Raw genomic sequence first — 22747 nt, forward strand, 5'->3', positions numbered from 1 at the left:
AATGCTTTCAGACCATGGTTGTACCCCTGGAGCTCTCTGAACCTGTCCTGCTTGTGAGGGCTGCCAGATTCTAGAACTGCAAACAAAAGCCAATTAACATCTGCAAAACTTGATTTGCTGTATTTTATGTAACACCTTGTTTGTTCGTTTGTTTTTTATTTATTGTTTTTTTGAGACAGAGTTTCGCTCTGTTGCCTGGGCTAGAGGGCCTGTGGCGTCATGGTAGCTCACAGCAACCTCAAACTCCTGGGTTCAAGTGATCCTCCTGCCTCAGCCTCCCGAGTAGCTGGGACTACAGGCATGCGCCACCATGCCCGGCTAATTTTTCTATTTTTAATAGAGACAGGGTCTCACTCTTGCTCAGGCTGGTCTCAAACTCCTGAGCTCAAGCAATCCTCCTGCCTTGGTGGAGTGCTAGGATTACCCAGAGTGCTAGGATTACCTCACCCAGCCTAACACCTTGTTCTTAAAAGGACACACGAGGAGGTGATCCCTTTCCTACCTGTATATATTGTCCTCTCTGGAATGATGTTTAGAACGGCTGCAGCCAGGCTTTGACAAGGGCAATGCGCTTCAAGGCAAAACCAACAAAAACAAGAACAGAGCAGAAAGATGGAGAGGCCCTACGCCAACTGACAACGAGTCAACCTCGAACTTCATATTATCAGAGATAATAAGTATCCTTATTTACTCCTCTCTAAGCCAGGTTTTGTATTTGCAGCCTCGTTACATGAACCTGTTACTGAGAGTCTTTGGGAGTTCAAATGCTTGACTTAAGGCTACCAAGTGCTGGCACATAGTAGGGACTCAACATTAATTTTGTGTAATATCAAATGAAGGACATAAAACAGTCCCCTGTAGAAAGACACGTAAAGAGACTCTGAGCACCCAATGACCAGATCAAGAGTGTTTTTATTCCTGCATTCCTCCTTTGCCATCTTTAAAACACATTAAAGCCCGGTCATTCATGTATCTTTTTCTAAGGACTGGCAAGTGCCCGCGGGCCTCAAACCACTTCTGCAGAGGGGAGTTGAAAGCTGATGCTTTGTTAAGGGAAAGGCTGAGCTAGAGCCAGTCTTTCATTTTTAAATTTTTAAATATATATATTTTAAATCATTCATATATATTTAATAATTACCAAGCTCCCACACCATGGAGAGAAAAACATAAAAAAAAAAAAAAAAGTGGGAGCCCATGGGCAGACGTGAACAGAAAGTACAGGGAAGTTATTATAAACATCTCTGTAGACCACAGTTGAGGCATAAAAATGGGAGGCTGTCAGGGTGGGTGTGCACCAGACACGGTGAGGGGTGGGCAGGGGCAGACACCCAGCAAAGGGAGCCGAAGGCACTGGGCAGGAGAGCCAGCCTGGCCCGAGGCCTGTCAGGGGACCGCACACTGTGGCGTGGCTGGAACAGAGAGCACACTGGCAGCACGCAAGCAAGACAGAGCCCTGCTCTAGGAGCAAGGTCGAAAGGACGAAGCAGGCTGAGGGGCAAGGCCTGCAGGAACGTCTCATGGTGGTCTGGAGTAGCAGTGGATGGAGAACCTTCCCAAGTGGGGCCAGAGCGGCCACCTGGGTGAGGCCTATGGCGCCTTGAGTGGGAGTCAGATTCCCTGTGTGGATGCACGGTCTACACATCAGAAGTCCTGGTTACAGCCCCTGTTCTGCCACTGGGACTGTCACTTCTCCTCCCTCAGCCTCAGGTTCCTTTTCTGTTAAATGACAGGATGGGGCTGGGCAGGGTGGCTCACATCTGTAATCTCAGCACTTGAGGAGGTCAGGAGTTTGAGACCAGCCTGAGCAACATAGTGAGACCTCGTCTCCACAAAAAATAAAATTAGCCAGGCACAGTAGTACATGCCAGTAGTCCTGGCTACTCAGAAGCTGAGGTGGGAGGATTGCTGGAGACCAGGAGTACAAGGTTACAGTGAGCTAATAATTGCACCACTGCACTCTAGCCTGGGCGACAGAGTGAGACCCTGTCTCTAAAAAAAAACAAAAGACAGGATAGGCCAGATGATCTTTACAGGCCTCTCAGACTGCAGTCCTAGGGTTCTCAGTCAGGTACAAAGCACCTAGATTCATCACATAGAGATGGCCCAGGGCAGAGAAGGCAATCAAGTTCCACCTTGAATGCCAACTCCAACTGATTGGTAGTGGCTACCTGGAGTGCCATACTGAGAAAAACTCCAAGAACACTTCGAACTCCACAAAAAAGAATGCCTGTGATTGATTTGTGATGTCTGCCATGGGTTCAGGATGCCCAAATGGTACCAGGGGCGGCAGGAATTTGCCGTTGCTAGCTTAATGTACTGCTTCTTACTAGGGTGGCAGGAATGTGTCAACTATCCATAGTGTAAAGATACTGAAGAGTAATTTCTCCTGGAGTCTTTTGTGAAACAGTGTGAGGGTCCCCCCAGCCAACCCTGTCCTCAGTCTGACACCCTTAAGCCAGCTTGCCACTCATTCCCAATGCTCCGTGCTTCCTGCTTCTATCCCTGCCTCGTCCATCACCTCTAACTGTCGTCTCTTCTGCGGGTAACTCTGACCCTCTTCTCCTGAAACCAAGACACACTAGTTACATAACAGGCTCTCTAACCAAGAAAAGAGAGCTTCCTTTAAAACATGTGGCCAGTAAACAATCCTGATTATTTTTCTACTTTGCCTTTTATTTCTCATTCCCTGGCATCATCCTCCCCTCCCACTCAGGGTCATGGCTCTCATAAGGATGGGCCACAGTGCTGGTGACAGACAGTGGGGTTATTTCATACACTAGGGTACTAGGCTCTGGTACAGCTGGCAGGAAGAGAGGTGTAATTATATTGCATCTCAGAGCCACCAGCAATGAATTTCTGCATAAAGGACTAGATTAGCCATGTATTATTTACGTCACCATCAATCTTTCCAGCTGGCTCTATTTCCTGTGCAAATTCTCCTCTGTTTATACGCAAGGCCATGGTTTGGCACCTCTGGTTACTCTGTACAGTGGAGGGGCCCCACAGGGCACCATGCATATTAAACAAGTGGCTGGATTCACCAGGAGCAGGTCATATCCTTCTTTCCTGTTAAATTATATCCCTGGGACTGCAGCGAGCTCCCATTCTCACCTAGTCACGGGGATGCATGCAGGTGTGTGAAACCAAATCAGCAAGAGGAAAGGAGGAATAACTTCTTGGGGGCCTTGCTGGGGGAAACTGAAAAACCTTCTGGGGGGAAATCAGGTGGCTCTGGGGCTCAGGGAATTTCCTTCTTATATTTTTAAGAGCAGAACATAATTGAAGAAGTTTTGCATTTATAAGGTTATTTCCACCCAGTAACTCAGAGACAGAGCTAAGGGGAAAGTGGCCCCCCATCTTACAGATAGAAAAGCAGAGGCAAAAAAAAAAAAAAAGAGAGAGAGAGAGAGACAGAAAGAGAGACAGAAGTAAAGGCAAGCTAGAGGCTTCCTGGCTTGGTCTCTGTGCCAGGATGGAGCACAGGACACAACGGTGACAGTGTTATCCACCTGGTCACTAACATGCTTCTTCACAGATGCCCCAAGCCAGGGTGAACTTGGCTCCCACTGGAAACATACATGGTAGAAACATGGCACCAGCATGAATTTCTGGGCCCTCCCACCACAGCATCCTATCTCGCCTGTAGCTTTATATGCATCCAGAGAGTGAAGCTGAGGACACTGAGATGTCTCTTCTGGCCAGCCCGAGAACTTCTGCAGTCCCAAGTGCTGGGTGGCAGTAAACAGCAGGCATTACTGGGAAGGAAAGTTGGGGGCCTCGCTGTCTCCTTGCTCCCCACTCAACAGCACCAGTCAAGTCTGATCTCCCTGTAACTCCGGGCTCTGCTCTGGAGTCCCCCAGGTCCCAATGTCTACCATCTCCTGCAGACCTGTTGGCTGGAAGAAACAGGAAAGAAAGCTAAGTGGAATTAAGTACCTCAGGTGAGCAGCCCCTTTTGTTGCAGGGTCTCAGCATCTAAAGAATTCTTCTGTAAGACACTTGTGGGCACGGAAACCAACCCCTCCACCAGGCCCAAGATTTCGGGCATCCCCCTGGGGCAGGCTCACCTGCCGGGGAGATTTGGTCAGACACACAGTGCGCTGGCTTCCTGATGCTCCTGCTCCCTCGATGGTGTCCAGCAGAATTCGGGTGCTGGGCACAAAGCTCCAGGAGCGCCCAAGGGCAGGTTTGAGCTTCCCGCTGTCCCTGTCTTGGGTTATGTGATTGGTCACCTGCAGCAGAAAGACAGACTTAAAGATCCATAGTGTTAGTATAGAGAACATCCATTCCTACTGCTTCATTTTACAGATGGGAAAACTGAGGCCTAGCACAGAGAAATGACTTCCCCAAGGCTTCGTAACTTAATAGAGGTCTGGAACTAGAACCTGGAGCTCCTGACTTGCACCCAACTCTTTCCACTAAGCCTCGATGTCTCAGGCTTGACCTCAAACAAGGCAATGGGGCAAATGTCTGGGGAAAAGCAGTGCTATTTGCACATTTCTAAAGGAAAGCCAGTGGTGGGCTTGAGCCTACTATACTCCCAACCCAAAAGACGGCACCCAAAGACCCCATCCACCCAGCCCTTCATGTCTGGGTCTGTCTGGGTATGAGGGTCAGGCAGAGTTTGGAGGGGGTTCCTAATCTGATCAGTCAGCACTACTCTACCAACGCTAGTCACAGAGGTAAGCAACTTGAACCTCAGAGCATCTTCCAGATGAACCCCGCAAGGGCGGGGGCTGGGGCCTGTTTGTCATCATCACGGCCTAAGCCAGAACCTGGCAGACAGCAGGTGATCACATACATCCAAAGGCCAGGACAGGAGGCCTGGGAACTTTGTATTAGAATTAAAAAAATAGGGAAATAGATCCTCTTACACTGCTAGAGGGTGCACAAATTAGTACAACCTTCCTGGAAATTTGGTGATGTCATATCTAGACATTTAAAAATACATGCATCCCCTCAGCAATTATATATTTAGGAATTTATTTAGAGGCAATGAGAAGTGCAAAGAGAATTAGATATAAGGATGTTCACTGTTTTTTTGGGGGGGGTTTTTTTGGGGTGTTTTTTTTTTTTTTTTTGAGACAGAGTCTCACTCTGCTGCCGGGGCTAGAGTGCCGTGGCGTCAGCCTAGCTCACAGCAACCTCAAACTCCTGGGCTCAAGCAATCCTTCTGCCTCAGCCTCCCAAATAGCTGGGACTACAGGCATGCACCACCATGTCCAGCTAATTTTTTCTATATATATTTTTAGTTGTCCAGATAATTTCTATTTTTAGTAGAGACGGGGTCTCACTCTTGCTCAGGCTGGTCCCGGACTCCTTACCTCGAGCCATCCTCCTGCCTCAGCCTCCCAGAGTGCTAGGATTACAGGCGTGAGCCACCGCGCCCGGCCTCTGAAGTTTTATTTCTAATAGAGGAAAACCAGTAATGACCTAAAGGCCCGACGATCAGGAATTTGTTAGGTCATTATGGAATAGTAAGGGTTGGCAAACTGTGGCCCACAGGGCAAATTTGGCCTGAACACTTTTTTTTTTTCGTAAATCAAGTTTTATTGGAATACAGCCATGCCCACTTGTTTATGTCTTGTCCATGGCTGCTTTCGTGCTATACTGGCAGAGTTGAGGAGTGGTGACACAGACCATATGGTCATAAAGCTTCAAATATTTACTATCTGATTCTTTACAGAAAAAATTTGCTGATCCCTGTGGATCTCTGTGGTATAGGCATTTTAAACAAAATAATGTATAGCTGTACAGCCGCTCTGGAAAAGTATGGTGGCTCCTCAAAAAGTTAAAAATAGAATTACCATATGATCCACCAATTCCACTTCTGGGTATACATCCAAAAGAAGTGAAAGCAGGGACACAAAGAGGTATTTGTACACCCACATTCACACACATACTCACGGCAGCATTACTCACAGTAGCCAAAAGGTGGAAGCAACCCAAGTGTCCATTAACACAGAATGGATAAGCAAAATGTGGCAAATATACACAATGCAGTATTAATATTATTCAGCCTTCAAAAGGAAGGAAATTCTGACACATGCTACAACATGGATAAACCTTGAGGATATTCTGCTAGTGAAATAAGCCAGTCCCAAAAAGGCAAATACCATATGATTCCACTTACAGGAAGTATCCAGAGTAGTCAAAAGCTAGATACAGAAAGTAGAATGGTGGTTGTCAGGGACTCAGAGAGAAGAGAATGAGGAGTTACTTTTGAGCAGAGTTTCAGTTTCACAAGATGAAGAGTCACAGAGATGGATGGTGGTAATGATTGTACAACACTGTGAATGTATTTAATATTACTGAACTGTATATTTGTTTATTTTTTAGAGACAATGTTTTGCTTTGTTGCCTGGGCATTAGGGCAGTGGTATGATAATTCACTGCAACCTCAAACTCCTGGGCTCAAGTGATCCTCCTGCCTCAGCCTTCTGAACAGCTGAGACTACAGGCGCCAGCCACCACACCTGGCTAATTTTTCTATTTTTTTGTAGACATGGCGTCTCACTATGTTGCTCACGCTGGTCTTGAACTCCTGACCTCAACGATCCTCCCACCTCGGCCTCCCAAAGTGCTGGGATTACAGGCATGAGAAACCACACCCAGCCCTGAACCATATACTTCAAAATGGTTAAGATAGTAAATTTTATGTGTAACACAATAAAAGACATTGGACAAAGACATGTAGCTGCTAAAAATGAAATTTAAAAAAATCTTTTTAAATTTTTAATTATTATGGGTACATAATAGCTGTATATCTTTATAACATGTGATGTTTTGATACAGGCATACAATGTATCAAATCAGGATAATTGGGGTATCCAACACCTCAGGCATTTATCATTTCTTTGTGTTAGGAACATTCCAATTCTACTTTTTTAGTTATTTAAAAGTAGGCCGGGTGTGGTGGCTCACGCCTGTAATCCTAGCACTCTGGGAGACCGAGGCGGGTGGATCACTCGAGGTCAGGAGTTTGAGACCAGCCTGAACAAGAGCAAGACCCTGTCTCTACTAAAAGTAGAAAGAAATTAGCTGGCCAACCAAAAATATATATAGAAAAAATTAGCCAGGCATGGTGGCGCATGCCTGTAGACCCAGCTACTCGGGAGGCTGAGGCAGGAGGATCGCTTAAGCCCAGGAGTTTGAGGTTGCTGTGACTAGGCTGACGCCACGGCACTTACTCTAGCCCGGGCAACAGAGCGAGACTCTGTCTCAAAAATAAATAAATAAATAAATAAATAAATAAAAGTATACCACTAACTTATTATTGATTATAGTCACTTTCTTGTGCTATCAAATATTATTCATTCTAACTATATTTTTGCACCCATTAACCATCCCCTCTTAATCTGCCCCTCCGCGCTACCGTTCCCAGCCTCTGGTAACTGCCATCCTACTCTCTGTCTCCATGAGATCAATTGTTTTTAATATTTACCTCCCACATGAGTGAGAACATGCAAGATTTGTCTTTCTGTGCTTGGCTTATTTCACTAAACATAATGTTCTCTAGTTCCATCCATGTTGTTGTAAATGACAAGATTTCATTCTTTTTGTGGCTATATAATATCCTATAGTGTATATGTACAATTTCTCTATCCATTCATCCACTGATGGCCACTTAGGTTGATTCCAAATCTTGGCTATTGTGAATAGTGCTGCAATAAACGTGGGAGTGCAGATATCTTTTCCATAGACTGATTTTTCCCTCCCTTGGATATATACCCATATGGTCATATGGTAGTTCTATTTTTAGTTTTTTGAGAAACCTCCATCCTGTTTTCCATAGTGGTTGCACTAATTTACATTCCTACCAACTGTGTAGGAGGGTTCCCCTTTCTCCACATCCTTACCATCATTTGTTATTGCCTGTCTTTTTGATGAAAGCCATTTTAACTGGGGTGAGAAGATATCTCATTGTAGCTTTGATTTGCATTTCCCTGATGACTAAGGATGTTGAGTATTTTTTCTTATGTCTGTTGACCATCTGTATGTCTTCTCTTGAAAGATATCTATTCAGATCCTTTGCCCATTTTTTAATCAGGTTATTTGATTTTTTCCTATTGAGTTGGTGGAGCTCCTTATATATTCTAGTTATTAATCCCTTATCAGATGGGTAGTTTGGAAATATTTTCTCCCATTCTGTGGGTCGTCTCTTCACTTTGTTGACTGTTTTATTTGCAATGCAGAAACTTTTTAGCTTGATGTGATTCCATTTGTCCAATTTTGCTTTGGTTGCCTGTGCTTTGGGGTATTACTCAAGAAATCATCGCCCCGATCCATCTCCTGAAGCATTTCCCCAATGTTTTCTTTTAATAGTTTCATACTTTCAGGTCTTGGATCTAAGTCTTTAATCCATTTTGATTTGATGTTTGTATATGGTGAGAGATAAGAGTCTAGTTTCAGTCTTCTGCACATGGATATCCAGTTTTCCCAGCATCATTTATTAAAGAAACTGTCCTTTCCCCACTGTGTGTTCTTGGCTAAAAATGAAATCCTTAAAGATTCTATTTAAAAACATGGGAAACTGGCCAGGCACGGTGGCTCACGCCTGTAATCCTAGCACTCTGGGAGGCCAAGGCGGGTGGATTGCTCAAGGTCAGGAGTTCGAGACCAGCCTGAGCAAGAGCGAGACCCCGTCTCTACTAAAAATAGAAAAAAATTATATGGACAACTAAAAATATATATATAGAAAAATTAGCCGGGCATAGTGGCACATGCCTGTAGTCCCAGCTACTCGGGAGGCTGAGGTAGGAGGATCACTTGAGCCCAGGAGTTTGAGGTTGCTGTGAGCTAGGCTGACGCCACGGCACTCACTCTAGCCTGGGCAACAAAGTGAGACTCTGTCTCAAAAAAAATAAAAAATAAAAACATGGGAAACAGACTGAGAAGGCAAGTTATGTTGTTTTTTTTTTTTTAACAAGGTTAGTTTAGTTAGAAAATTGGTTGAAAGTATATATGCAGAAAAACGATTTTAAAGAGATATATAAAAATATTAATATGGTTTCTGTGGATGTGGAGATTGATTACAACTTTTAATTTTTACCCTTTCTATGAGAAGCATGCAGACTTTTAAAATACTTCTTCATAAGCAGAAAAAGTTACTGCAACAGCAAAAAAGATCTATGTATATGAAGTTCTAGAAAAGGCCAAACTATTGGGGACAGAAAACAGATCAGTGGTTGCCTAGGGCTGGGGGACCTTTCGGTGGGGTCACAAGACTACATACAACTGTATCCATTAGCCAAACTTCAAACAAGGAGAAAGGTACTCTAAGCGAGTTATATCTCAATAACCCTGACTTTTAAAAAACTAGAAAGAAAAACAAGACAGTCCCTGATCCCTTTGGCTATTTAGGGTGCAGAGGTCTAGCTGACCCAGGGAGCTAGGCTATGTTCTATGCTGCTTCCCTAAGGGGCCACTTTGGGCTTCGGAAGCTGCCATTTAGGGGAAATAAAGAGCTAGCCCTAACTAGAAACCGAGTGCGATGGCCAAGCCTGCTTCCTCACCACCACTGCTGTGCCCAGGTCCCGGGCCAGGGTCTTCAGCTCTCGGGCCAGCTGCATCATCAAGGCGAAGCCTGGGGGCAGAGGAGAGGCAGAGAGAGAGGGCAGCGGGAGGCCAGGGATGAGACCGCTTGGTGACCAGACCCCAGAGCTGGGAGGCGAGCTCGTGTTCCCCTGAGCCCAGGCTCCGCCATACCACTCACCTTCTCTCTGCTGACCTCCCAGGAGTGGGGAGACCACCGCAGTGACTGAGTCCACGACCACCACCTTCACAGTTCCTGAAGAACTGGTCACCTGGAGGGGTGAGGGAAGCAGGTCTCATGAACCAGGTGGCCTCCAGGGCACACCCATCAAGCTTGTTCCTCTATCCCAAATCAGTAAGAAATAACCTCCCCCATCCCAAACACACGCATAGGCATCACCGAATGTGATCATCACAAGGCCTCCGCCCACACCCTCCCACCTTGGTATATATAACAGACTTTACTGAAGACCTGGGTAGAAAGAGAGGGTTTAAATCACAGGCTATCACAAATACACCAAAATAGCCAAATTGCAAGACATCTGATTCAGAGACCTGTGGCTCCTGGCCATGGACCTCTAGGTGGCCATGTTTCTCCCATGTCCAGCCTCCCTCCATTGGCCTTTTTCCTTCTCTGACTCCCTCCCCTCTTCTCCCTCTTGCTAACTTCCACTCCCAAATTCCTCACTTCCCTGGCTGAAGAGGTTAGCCTTCTCTTTACTTCACTGCCTCCTCCTAGATTGTGTCTCCAGGCCCTCATCTCCCCTGTCTAAAATGTTTCCAAAGAAAGACAGTTCTTCCTCTAAGAGGAATTCCAAGGCCATCTTTCAACCATAATTTTTTGTCTCTATACATACAATCATTAGCATCCTCCTGGTTTTTCTGAGCCTAAACTGACTTGATGCTTCCTTTCTCTTCTCCCTTACTTCTTATATCCAGATTCTCTTTCTACAACTTTTTTTTTTTTTTTTTTTACTTCATATGGGTCAAGTGTTGGATATTCAGCACAATCTGCTCTGTCTTTAGCACGTGTTCCTTCATCTTCCAGCTACTGACTCTTGGCCAGTCACCAGCTCGTCTAGGAGAAGATGCCGAAAAGAGAGAAGCTAAAACTGAAATGAGCTGAGTCCCACTTCCCACCCCTGGGAGAGTGCAGGGAGTTAGCTACGCTCCCCGCAAAAGTTCAGGTCCCTCAGGCAGGGTTTGTCACAAAGGATGAAAAAATAGTAGGAAACAGAAATAAAAATAATACACAGAGCCAAAGATATAGTTTATAAAGTAAAAATTTATGAAGATAGATAAAGCAGGGTGCCCGGAAGGTTATATCTCTTCCCGTGGAAATGCAACCAAGACTGAAGTTTTACACAGATACTTATAGCACAGGTACAGGTTTTCGGTTGCCAAGGGTAATGGGATTTACATAATAATAGGTAGTTTGGTTTCGGGTCAAAGTCTTCTAAAAGGCTACTACAGACCCTTCAACTAACTCTACCTAGGTGAACAACGAGTTATAAAATCTTCTAGGGCAAACTTCTAAGTTTTATGATAAGGCTATTACTTTACCAAAAACAGAGACATCATGGCTCTGGCTATTATGTATTAGAACAGAGATTTCAGAAGTCAAGCATGAGCTGTTTCTTATGCTATTTATTTTAACCATATGGTTCCGTCTGGGCAGCATATCTTATGATCAGCTCTTATCTCTGGTGGCCTGTCTTTGTTGATCAGCTCCGGCATCCCGTGGCTCTAGGCAAGACCTGCTTTGTCTTTCAAAACAGGTGAGAGCCATAGGCCCGGATTGCAACAGTGGCCTTGGAAAGCAGCTGCTACTGACCATTGAGACGCCCTCCTGAGGTGAGGCAGCTTTTGATATGCGAACTAACACGTTTACATTTTCCTTTAGGGCAAAGCCTTGCGAGACTTCTGAAATCATATCTGTCTCTAAAAATACATGGGGTGTTTCTATAAATCAGTATTTCTTAGGCTCAACAGGAAAGCAGGCTGAACTCTCTGGCTACAATTGGATGGCAAGCCCTTTGCTCCTTGTGACTATGAAGCTACTATATTCTTCACAGCAGGACCACTGGATGGCATGTTTTCTATTATTGCATGACAAGTTACCACGAACTTAGTGGCTTAAAACAACATGTTTATTATCTCACAGTTCTGCCACAGGTCATCTGTGGCAGACAGAACCTAAGGGGGCCCCTGTGATTCCCACCTTCAGGTACAAGCCCTTGTATCATCTTGTCCCCTTGAATGTGGGCAAGACCCAAGACTTGCTTCTGACCAGTAAGATGTCAAAGGTGTTGCAATGTCACTCTCTTGGTTAGGCTACATTCTATGGCAAAGGTAATGGAATATCACTCCTGTGATTACATTTTTTTTTTTTTAAGAGACAAAGTCTCACTCTGTCGCCCAGGCTGGAGTGCAGTGACGCAACCACCGCAGCCTTGAACTCGTGTGCTCAAGGGATTCTCTTGCCTCAGCCTCCCAAGTACATGCCACCACGTCCAGCTAATTTTTCTATTTTTGGTAGAGACAGGGTCTTGCTATTTTGCCCAGACTGGTGTTGAACACCTGGCCTCAAATAGTCCTCCTGCCTCAGCCTCCCCAAGTGCTGGGATTACATGCATGAGCCACTGTGCTTGGCCCTGTTGTTACATTATTTTATATAAGACCTGGTGTGGCTAGTTGCTCTCACTTTCCTGACCTTGAAGAAGCAAGTGGCCATACTATAAACCCACTGTGGAAAGGGCCACGTGGCAGGAGCAGTGCTCAGCCTCTAGGAGGTGAAGGCAGTCTCTGGCCAACCTGGAATTGAGAAGTTTGCTCAATAAGGTTAGTTCTTATCCAAAATACGTGGTGACTTCGGGCAACTCAATTTCTCTGGCCTTTGCTCTCCTCATGTCTAAAAATGAAAGGGTTAGATTAGATCAGCACTACTCAACGTCTCATCTCAACACACTGGTGGGTCATAACCAGCTATTAGCTTCCATGGCAAGTATTTGTTCAACTATTATATGCTCTAAAGTTTGTAAAAATCATTTTCTTTATATACAATCCTGGGTATGTCCATGAGAACATGTCATGGTTTGGGGTGAGAGAAAAAGTTTGCAATGAGCTATTCTATCTTCAAGATGTCTTCCGGATCTAACAGTCTATATACCAGTGCACCAAATCCTGTCTAAGCACCTAGGAGGAGTAGCACAGTACCAACCCAATGCCATTCTCAATCCTTTGTCAGGTCTGAACGTGTCCAAGCACTGGACAGAAATCTCCTGACTTCAGGGAAGGTGGGCCTAGCCCCTGGTCCAAGATACACATATAACTCAGTTTTGGACAACTAGCTGTAAGGGGAAGAGGGAAGTCTACTAGTGGGCTCTGGAGAAAGATTTTTCTTTCCTGATAAAAGGGAAGTGGTACAGAAAAGAATAATCTATCTTTCGTTGCCCTGAATATGGACATGGATGTATGAAGACAAGATGCTTAGAGCTACAGCAGCCACTTTGCAATCATGAGGGGAAGAACAAGAGAACCAGACCACAGTCTAGTACCCTGATAGTCTGGACCTGGCAACCTCCAGACTCATAAGAGATAATTACATGTCCTCAAGGTTCAAGTCTCTGTCAGTCAACCTCTATTACTTGCAGTTGAAAGTAAGTATTCCTAACTGATCTCAAGGGGAATGCAGAGATAGATATGACACGATCCTTCCACCCAAGGAGCTTACTGTTCAGCAGGGAAGATGAGCATGTCAGCAATGAGACATATGAATTAAGCACTTAAGAATTCCATCCAGGGAGTGGCAAGCACAGCTGGAGTCACCAGACTGCACATCTGCATTTCTAAACTGAGTCTTTAGTAGGACACCCGCCCACATACAGATAGCAGCTGGCACGTTGAGTAAAGCAAGGAGGGACAGGATAGCAGGCTTACCTGTTGGGCCACGGTGCCTCGAAGGTCCTGCAGCACATTCAGCATCTGGAAGATATCAAATGCGTGCACCACCTGGATCCTCTGGAGAGCTCCTGCCTGAAAAGGTGGAAAAGAGAAGCAGGGGCTTTGGATAAGAGGGAGTAGGAGGTCGAAGTAAGGCTGAAAAGGAAGAGGCACCTAGATGCAAGGACCCAGGTCCAGGATAGCAAATGGGCTTTGTCTAATGGGCCAGTTTTCACAGCAGGGGCTGCCTGGGTGCTGAGCTGTAAACTTACTCAGAACTCAGTGGCAAAGAGTGATATGACCAATTAGTGATGCCTGCCATGGGCAAGAAATGGACTGGAAACACAGATGCTGGCTGCTTGCCAACCCTGACTTAGGGTATGCAAGGAGTTGGGAGAGTTTCCTGGAAGGATTGGTGAGTGCAGCACCCAAGCTGGGATGATGGCATTAAAGGGGAGGCTTAAGAAATACAGGATGTATTAATAGAACAGCAAGTTTCAAAGCAGGAACTGACTATTAACCCCAACAACCCAAATTCTTGCAATGCAAGGGATGACGGGGTCTTCTTGGGTCAGAAATCTCAATGGAACCCAGCCGTCCTGCCCCCTTACCTGCTCCTCCTCATCCTGAGTTCTAGCCTGAAGTAGCTGCAGGAGGCGGGAGGCTGTAAGCCCTCCACTGGAATCAACGTATAGGACGTTTTGCTGCAGGCCATGGGCCACATTTGCAGCCATACAAAGACATACCTGGGTAGAGACGGGGGAGTGGGTGAACTTGAACCCTCAGAGAGGGCCTAAAAAGGGAGCTCCCCACCAAATTTTGCCCAGATTCCAGTGACACAAATGAGCCAAGTCCAAGCTCCACTGCTCATCACCCATCTTCTCTCTGTTGAGCTCTGAACCCCTGAGTGCACTGGCAGAAGCTCCCCGAGGGATCCAGGGCCACACATCCACCTCCCTCAATCCCCCTCGCTGCTGGCCTCACATGTACCTGGGTTTTGCCGCTACCTGGGCCTCCTACAATTTCAGTCACTTCTCCAGTATAGAGACCAGTATCGAGCAGTTTGTCCAGGCTGATGGCAGAAGACAAAAGAGAGTCAACATAGGTTAGGGAGAAGAGAGGGGAATAGGTACGAAGAAGAAAAGCCAAGACATTCCTTCCAAGCACTGGTTCTGTCTAGAGATGCTTTCAATGTCTCTGGCCAGGAGGCTTCTCCTGGTGGAGCTTTGTTCTGGAAGGAAGGGCGTGCCTAAATGTTCCTCCTCTGGTCTCTCCTCATCCTTCCACTCTCAGCTTAAAGATCACCTCTCCAGAGAGGCCTCTGCTTTCTCCTTTCATCCCCCATCTCAGCCCCTTGTGGGTTTCCTTGACATTTCCCATAATTTGCAATTTTTTTAACTTTGAAATAATTATAGATTCATGGGAAGTTGCAAAAAAGTCCCTTACCCTTCACATGGTTTTCCCTAATGTAACACCTTGCACTATAAGATGTACTGCACTATAGCACAGAATCACAACTAGGAAACTGACATTGGTACGATCCAGAGAGCTTATTCAGATCTCACCAGGGTTACCTGCGCTCAAGTGTGTGTCTGTGAATATCGTTCCATTTTATCACACATGCAGGTTTGCATACACCACAATCAAGACACAGAACATTGCCATCACTCTAAGTCTCCATTGTGCTACCCTTTTATAGCCACACCCCTCCCATTCACCCCTAATCCCTAACCCCCGGCAACCACTACTCTGTTCTCCATCCCTGTTATTTCAAGAACGTTATGTACATAGAATCATATACCACGTGACTTTTGTGATTGGCTTTTTTTCACTCAGCATGATTTCCTTGGGATCCACCCAAGTTTTGGATGTACGGATAATTCATTCCTCCTCATTGCTGAGCAGTATTCCATGGTATGGATGTCATGGATGTCCCACAGTTTGTGTCACCACTCACCCACTCAAGGACACTGTGGTTGTTTCTGCTTTGAGGCTATTATGAATAAACCTGCTATAAACCTTTGTGTATAGTCTTTATATCTCCTGGATAAATGTCCAAGAATACAATTGCTGAGTTATACGGTAAACACATTAATTTTATAAAAAACTCTGACAGTATTTTCTGAAATGGCTATGCCATTTTACAATCCCACTAGCAATGTATGTATCACTAATTCAATTTCTCCACATCCTCATCAGCATTTGGTGTTATCACTATTATTTTAGCCATTCTGATAGGTGTGTAGTTATATCTCATTGCGGTTTTAATTTGCATTTCCCTAACTGCTAATGATGTTGAACATTTTTTATGTGCTTATTTGCCACCCACATGTGCTCTCTGGTGAAATGCCTGTTCATACTTTTGCCTATGTTTTAATCAGATTATTCATTTTTTTTACCATATCGTTTTAAGAATTCTTTACATATTCTAGATATAAGTCCTTTGTTGAATATGTGGCTTCCAAGTATTTTTCCCATGCTGTACTTGTCTTTTCATTCTCTTTCGCAGAATAAAAGTTTTTAATTTTGATTAGGTCCAATTAATCAAAATTTTAACAGATCATACTTTTGGTGTCAAGCCTAAGAATAAGAACTCTTTGCCTAACCCTAGTTGGCAAAGGTTTTGTCCAATGCTTTGTTCTAAAAACTTGGTAATTTTATGTTTTACATTTAAGCCCATGATCCATTTTCAGTTAATTTTTGTATAAGATGTGAAGTTTATTATTATTATTTTGGCCTATGATGTCCAATAGTTCCAGCACCATTTGATCAAGAGGCTATCTTTCCTCCGTTACACTGCTTTCGTACCTTTCTCAAAAATCAGTTGTGCATACTTGTGGGAGTCTATTTCTGGGTTCTTTATTCTGCTCCATTGATCTAAATATCTATCCATTGGCCAATGGCACACTTGTCTTGATTACTGTAGCTATAGAGCAAGTCTTAACACTGGGTAGAGTGATTCCTTCAACCTTATCTTTCTTTTTCAAAACTGTTTTAGCTAGTCTAGGTAAAACTGGCCTTTCTATATAATTATTTGAATAAGTCTGTCCATGTCGACAAAAAAAGCTTTGCTGGGATTTTGGTAGGAACTATATTAAATCTACAGATCAATTTGGGGAGAACTGACATCTTTGGATTGAGTCTCTCAATCCATAAACACACTATGTCTCTGCATTTATTTAAGTTATCTTTGATCTCTTTCATCAGCAATTTCTCATTTTCAGCATATAGATCCTACAACACTTTGTTAGACTTATCCCTAAATATTTCATTTTCTTTGAAGCAACTGTAAATGCTGTTGTGTTTTTAATTTCAGTTTCCACATGTTCATCGTGAGTAGAGGGATGTGCAATTGATTTTTATGTGTTGATCTTGTATTCTGAGACCGGGCTGAACTCAATTATTAGTTCTAGGCGTTTGTAATTATTTTTTATTTGCTTGTTTTGTCTGTCTCCTTCATCTGGCTGAGGAGCGCCCTGGGGCAAGGACTGGGCCCTCTCCCTCTTGCATCCCAGCACTAGCACAGTGCCTGAAACACAGGAAGCGCCCAATAAACGTTACCAGAGAAATGAGTAGTAGAACAGTGCTATCACTTTTACTTAGTTCCTGCATTGTCAACGCTGACTGTGGAAGCCTTGGGACAAACCTCAAGACACAGCCAATTCTTAATCCAGGTTCTGTCCCTGAACTACGTGACACAGATCACCACCCACCCTCCTACGCCATAGGCTGTACCAATGCCTGAGCACACACATCCCTTTCCTAACCTTGCAGTCCCCTTCACAGCCTCCAGTCCTGGAAATGGTTCTTGAAGACCTCCCAGGACCTCTCTGGATAAGCCGAGCAGCACTTCGGTAAACACCCATCTATGTCAATTCCATGATTACACCTACAGGTCCCTGCTACTCAAAAACACTCTGTTACCAGTCCAGCCCTGTGGCTTGAGATAACTGTGTTCACCCCATCTCTGTTTAACAAGCATCCAGCCTCTGCCACTCTGGATCCCATTCTTCCCACTGAGATAAGGGAAACCCCAGCGTAGGTCCCAGACCAGCAGCATCAGCAACATTTGGGAACTAGCTAGAAATGCAAATTCTCAGCTGCCCCCACCCCCCAGACCTACTGAATCAGAAACTCTGGGGGTTGGGGGTGGAGCCCACATCTGAGTTTCAATAAGGCCTCCAGGTGATTTTGATGCACGCTTGAGAACCATTAGACTAGTCATTCTCAATCCTGCCTGTACATTAAAACCACCAGAGGAGTTTTTAAAAAGATGCCTATTTCAGCAGTTCCCAAACTTGTCTGCACATTGGAGTCACCTGAGAGCTTCAAAAAATACTGATGCCTGTGTCCCACTTGGGATTTGGAATGTTTAAAAAATTGCCCAGGTGATTCTAATGTGCAGACAAGATTGGAAACCACTGGCCTAGACCAATTAAGTTAGGCATTCTAGAGGTGGGAGCCACTCATGATATCGCTTTTTAGGTTTTCCAGATGATTCTCATGTGCAGCCAGGGTTGACTCGTGACTCTAGTTGGGAATCAACCACATCCTTGGCCAGGAGGATCAGTCTGCATAAGGTATCCGTAAATCCACCTCCCAGCCCACTCCTCACCTGTGTTTCTGTTCCATGTGTCCTTCTGCCTAGAGGATCTTCCTACCACTATGTCCCCATCACCTCTAACTCAGCACGTCAACAGGGAGAGAGACCCCCAGCCTGCCTCGAGGAGCAGAAGTACACCTGGATTTTACCACTGCCTAGAACACAGGTGTTTTCCGGGATGTAGCCTCCACCTTTCCCTCTGAACCGCCTTTTAGCCATTTTTCATTCATTCATTCAACCATCGCCTGAATGCCTTATTCTAAAATGAGGGGACACAGGTGAACAGACACAGCTCCAGCCTTCAAGGAGCCCCCAATCTCCCCATTAACACAGCTTTTCCCAAGGTCCATTGCACGCCGTAGCACCCTGTAGGGACTCGCACTGCAGCTCGGCACTAAAGGCTCCGAGAAGGCTTACAACAGGGAAGCCCGTTTAATCTGGGTTAATCGGGCATTTCTGAAGCTTTTGATTACAGAGCTCCCCTCCCATCGAGTTTTAAAGTTACATCCATCAACTGTCCACAGCACACTGTGAGGAAGGCTAGAAACCTAGTGAGTCATCATCTTTGATTCTTCACACCCACATCCCTCCTGGTCATAAGGGCTGTCATAGTTCTTCTTGAATACGTCTCCCACTGTCACCTGCCCTACATGGGACTCACACACCCCACACCAGCACCAACCATCAGAGCTGCTCCTGGCCTCTTGCACCCATCCACCCTGCTCGCCTCCACCCACTGCCTATGACTCTACTCTCACAGTGGCCTCCACCTCCGGGCAACAGGCAGCCCAGTTAGAGGTACATTCTTAGACTAAGGAGTGTGACAGACATGACCTCGAGTGCCTGCTGTGCTATTTACTGGCTGCGTGACCTTGAGCAAGCCATTTAACTTGAGTCTCAGTTTCTTCATTTATACAACAATGATTTTAACAGTAACGTGCTCACTGGTGGTAGTGAAGGATAAATGAAATCATGGACCCTGAAGTGCTGAGCACAGTGTAAGCACTCAGCGAAAGCACATCTGCTCCTCGACGCCCAAGGTCCGCATCCTTTGGAGCTTTCCAGAACCCCTCTGACCTCCCCCGCAGGGACCCACTGCAGCTGCAGTGCTTCCAGTTTACCACTTGACTGCTCCCTCCGTGTTTGCCGGTTTTATAAGCTCCCCAAGGCCAATCTGCTTCCTGCTAATCACTCCCTCCCTGTGTGCCACACCTCTCTCGTGCTCACCTGCTCTCCTACCATACCCACTAGACACCGTAAGGGCAGAGCCAGGCCTCATTCGTGTATGCATCACCTGCACATATCTGGGACTCTGTGGGCACCTGGTGAGGTTTGCTGAAGACACCTCACGCTGAGCACCCTCACGCTGGCCCTCAGTCAGCACTTGATGGATTACAAATTTGAATCCCCAACCAGGGAGAGAGAGCAAGACCGTGCCACAGGAACCTTGCAAAGGGAAGTGTTATGGAAATAGCAAGGGCCAAACCAATCCAAAGACCTTTGTGGTGGCAGAGTTAGTCATCAAATTCTGCACAAAAGGGATGGGACAGAGGTCGGACTCACTTGGCCAGAAAATACCTGTTTTCTTGCAACTCTTCCCTCCCCACCCCCAACAACATGGCAGAAGGTAACTGCTCCCTTACTTGAGCTCTCCTGTTCCCTACTGCCGCAGTGTGGTGGAGGAGCCCAGTTCTGGGCCAAATACCCCTGGGTTTGGATCTCACCTCTGTCACTCACTCCTGTTAGCTAAACTCAAGTGGGGTTAATAATCTCCTAACTCATGGGGTCACTGAAGAGATTACCTATTAACTATAGTCAATGCCTGCACGTAGCAGGCACTCAGTCGATGTGCTCTTGCCCTAGCCTCAATTGAAATGGGAGGCAGGGCCAGAGAAGAGTTACTGTAATCTGCTGAATAACAATGAGATACTACATCTTGTGTTATAGAACCTTCCTTCTCAACCCGGGGTGATTTTGCCTCCCAAGGGACACTTAGCCATGTCTGCAGACTTTTTTGGTGGGGGAGGGGGACAGGGTCTCGCTCTGTTGCCAGGGCAAGATGGCAGTAGTGTGTCTCATCATAGCTCACTGTCACCTCAAACTCGGCTTCCCGAGTGGCTGGGAGTACCAGTGCACGCCACTACTGCCAGCTAATTTTTAAACATTTTTTTGTGTAGAGATGGGGTCTCACTATGTTTTCTAGGCTGGTCTGGAACTCCTGGCTTCAAGCAATCCTCTTGCCTCATCCTCTCAAAATGCTAGGATTACAGGCCTCAGCCAATGCACCCAGCCTGAGACATTTTTAATTGTCACAACTGGAGGAGGGGTAAATGCTATGATTATCTAGCAGTAGTGGCCAGGGATGCTGCAAGGCATCCTACAAGGCACAGGACAGCCTCCACTCCAAAACAAATAATTACTCATCCTAAAATACCAACAGTGCCAAGGCTGAGAAACCCCATAACCTGTTGTAGGGGAAGAGAACTCAGTCCTGACCCCCTGCCTTCTCATCTATCTATGCTGCCCTCGCCACTGTTTAAAAACCTGCTCTCTAGAGACTAAAGCATCAAAAGCCAGGCTGAGAAAAAGCCCCATTCTCCTGCCTCTCACCTTCTTCCCCAAGTACACATACAAACCTGTCAATGCCGGTGGACAGGATGGCAGTGGAGGTCTTCAGTTCCTCATAGAGATCAGCACCATTGAAGGGGAAAGCTGAGAACTGAGCCAGCAGGACCCGCCTCAGGGCGACCAGGGCCTGCCAAAGGGGCAGGGGCGGGTCAGGCTCCAAAGCAGCCCAGACTGCTCAGCAACGCACCGGCCCATAGGAGCTGGCACCATGCACCCCCTGTCCCCCCTTAATCCCTGGAAACCCTCTGTTACCCTTGGTTTAGGATGGACATTTAAAGACACCCAGATTTGGAATATGGAGGTTGGGAGCTCACCTTGTAAGACAAGCCACACTTCTGGGCTACCTCCTCCAGGTCTGCAGAAACCAGGTCCACCACTGAAAACAAAACACGTGATTGGCAGGAAGAGCGGCCCCCTCCCGCAGTTGGTGTTTCCTCATATGTAAAATCAGGTATCAATTCTACCTCCCAGCAGCAGTCTCTGGGGGCCTGAGTCAAATAAAAAAGCCGCCGGACCTGGCCAGGTGCCTGGCACACAGTAGGGGTCCTGCCCCGCCTCGGGGGTTGGCTCCCCACTTCCACCCCTCCTGAGCCTCTCCAGAGGCGTGGGGGGCTGATGAGAGAAGTGGCCCTCCAGGAAGGGAGGGGAAGTGCCGGCAGGCATGCCAGGGCACCGGTGTCAGCCCCCATGGGTCTACCCAGGCCGTGTGCAGGGCGCGCGGCTCCCTGGCACGCGCACACGCAGTCACCTGTCTTGATCCCACGGCTCCCCAAAAGCTGGATCATCTCCTGGGTGAGGCCCGGGCACAGTCCGACCCTGAGCACGCCCATGCTCCCCGCAGGCCGGGACAGCCCGGGCAGGCTCGGGGGCTGCCCGCCACGTGGGCATCCGCGGGGCCCTCTCCAGATGCCCCTCTCCAAGCCTTTCTGAAGTAGCACTGGCGTGCCAGCTGTGGGAGGAGCGGGCGGCGCGGAGGGTGGGGGGCGGAGGGACCTTCCGCCCTCCCGGGACCCGTCGGGACTCCAGCGCCCAGGGCCCTCCTGCCCGGGCCGAGCCACCGCTTCCGGGTTCCAGGCTCGCGCGCACGGCGTGGGCCAGGCCTGCAGCGCCATCTGCCGGCCTCGCCGGGCAGAGCCGCGCCCCTGGCCCCGGGTCCCCTTCCGCTGCCGCTCGCGAGGCACGACCCCCTGCGCGCCCAGCACGCTGTCCACGGCGGCATCTAGCCTCCACCTTCTTCCCCAACACACACACAGACCTTCTAAAGGCCTTCCTGTGTGCCAGCTTCCCTTCCAAACGCTGGGGACAATCCCCTACCCGCAGGGAGCTTACTTTAGGTGTTAGGGACAATGAAAAGAAATCAGACGAATCAGATTATTAGAGACGGTGTGACAGGTGCTAAGAAACAGCAAAGCACACGGAGGGCACCTGCTTCTCTGTATTTTCCAAAAGTTTTTTTTTTTTTTTTTTTTTTTTTTATGGGTGGGAAACCTTTGGGCATACAGAACACAAAAGAATATGATCTGGTATTTGTAAATGTCCTTTGTTTTGCCTTGTCCACTGGAAGAAATAAAACAACTTTACATGGTTATCTCCTCACATACCTATGAGGGAGGTGCTATTTTAATCCCTGTTTCACAGATGAGGAAACTGAGGCTCAGTGAGGTTAAATCATTGGCAAAGGTTACACAGCTAGTGAGCACAGGACCGGACTCCAAGCCACACCTTAGTGCATAGCCAATGCTGCTTTAACAGCCCCGTCCCACCCTCTGAAGTTGTATATGTTTTCCTACTATAAAGTGGGTTCCTTGAGAGCACAGATCACGTGTGGCCCATCTTTGTGTCCCTCTGCAACACCTGCCATTCTCACGCAACACATGAAGGGACTCCAGAGTGCGGGTGTGGCACATTCAGAATTCTAGCAGTGAAGCCTGGTCATATGTGCGCTCTGAACCCCCGTGAACCATCTGGGCTTTCCCTGCGCACACACAACTGGATGCAGCACGGTTTGCTGCCTCTGGTTTCCAGATGTAGAACCTCAGC

The 22747-nt window shown here is 46.7% G+C and overlaps 1 protein-coding gene across 2 annotated transcripts; it reads right to left on the minus strand.

Moving 5' to 3' along the window:
* Positions 1-1211: 1211 nt before the first annotated feature.
* RAD51D (RAD51 paralog D) lies at positions 1212-21742 on the minus strand. Of its 2 annotated transcripts, XM_069482293.1 has the most exons (10): positions 21456-21742; positions 21022-21083; positions 20716-20834; positions 14467-14548; positions 14088-14222; positions 13474-13569; positions 9716-9806; positions 9516-9586; positions 4068-4232; positions 1212-3896 (listed from the first exon to the last, which is right to left on the minus strand). In XM_069482293.1, the coding sequence occupies exons 1-10, from the start codon at positions 21535-21537 to the stop codon at positions 3813-3815; spliced, it is 987 nt and encodes a 328-aa protein (XP_069338394.1). In that variant the 5' UTR covers positions 21538-21742; the 3' UTR covers positions 1212-3812. The 2 variants fall into 2 exon arrangements, with proteins under 2 accessions (XP_069338394.1, XP_069338395.1); XM_069482294.1 differs by lacking the exons at positions 14088-14222; positions 14467-14548; positions 20716-20834.
* Between the last annotated feature and the right edge of the window lie 1005 nt (positions 21743-22747).

This window comes from Eulemur rufifrons, chromosome 9 (genome assembly GCF_041146395.1).
Source record: "Eulemur rufifrons isolate Redbay chromosome 9, OSU_ERuf_1, whole genome shotgun sequence".
In the NCBI taxonomy this organism is placed as follows: domain Eukaryota; kingdom Metazoa; phylum Chordata; class Mammalia; order Primates; family Lemuridae; genus Eulemur; species Eulemur rufifrons.

What these genes read in the sequence shown, in the direction of transcription:
- RAD51D (XM_069482293.1), bottom strand. Translation starts at nt 21,537, where the DNA reads ATGGGCGTGCTCAGGGTCGGACTGTGCCCGGGCCTCACCCAGGAGATG. An exon ending in GAGGCACCGTGGCCCAACAG is followed by an intron (nt 9,807 to 13,473) that starts GTAAGCCTGCTA and finishes TCACCCCTCCAG; the next exon opens with GTGACCAGTTCTTCAGGAAC. An exon ending in GGGAGGTCAGCAGAGAGAAG is followed by an intron (nt 9,587 to 9,715) that starts GTGAGTGGTATG and finishes CTCTGCCCCCAG; the next exon opens with GCTTCGCCTTGATGATGCAG.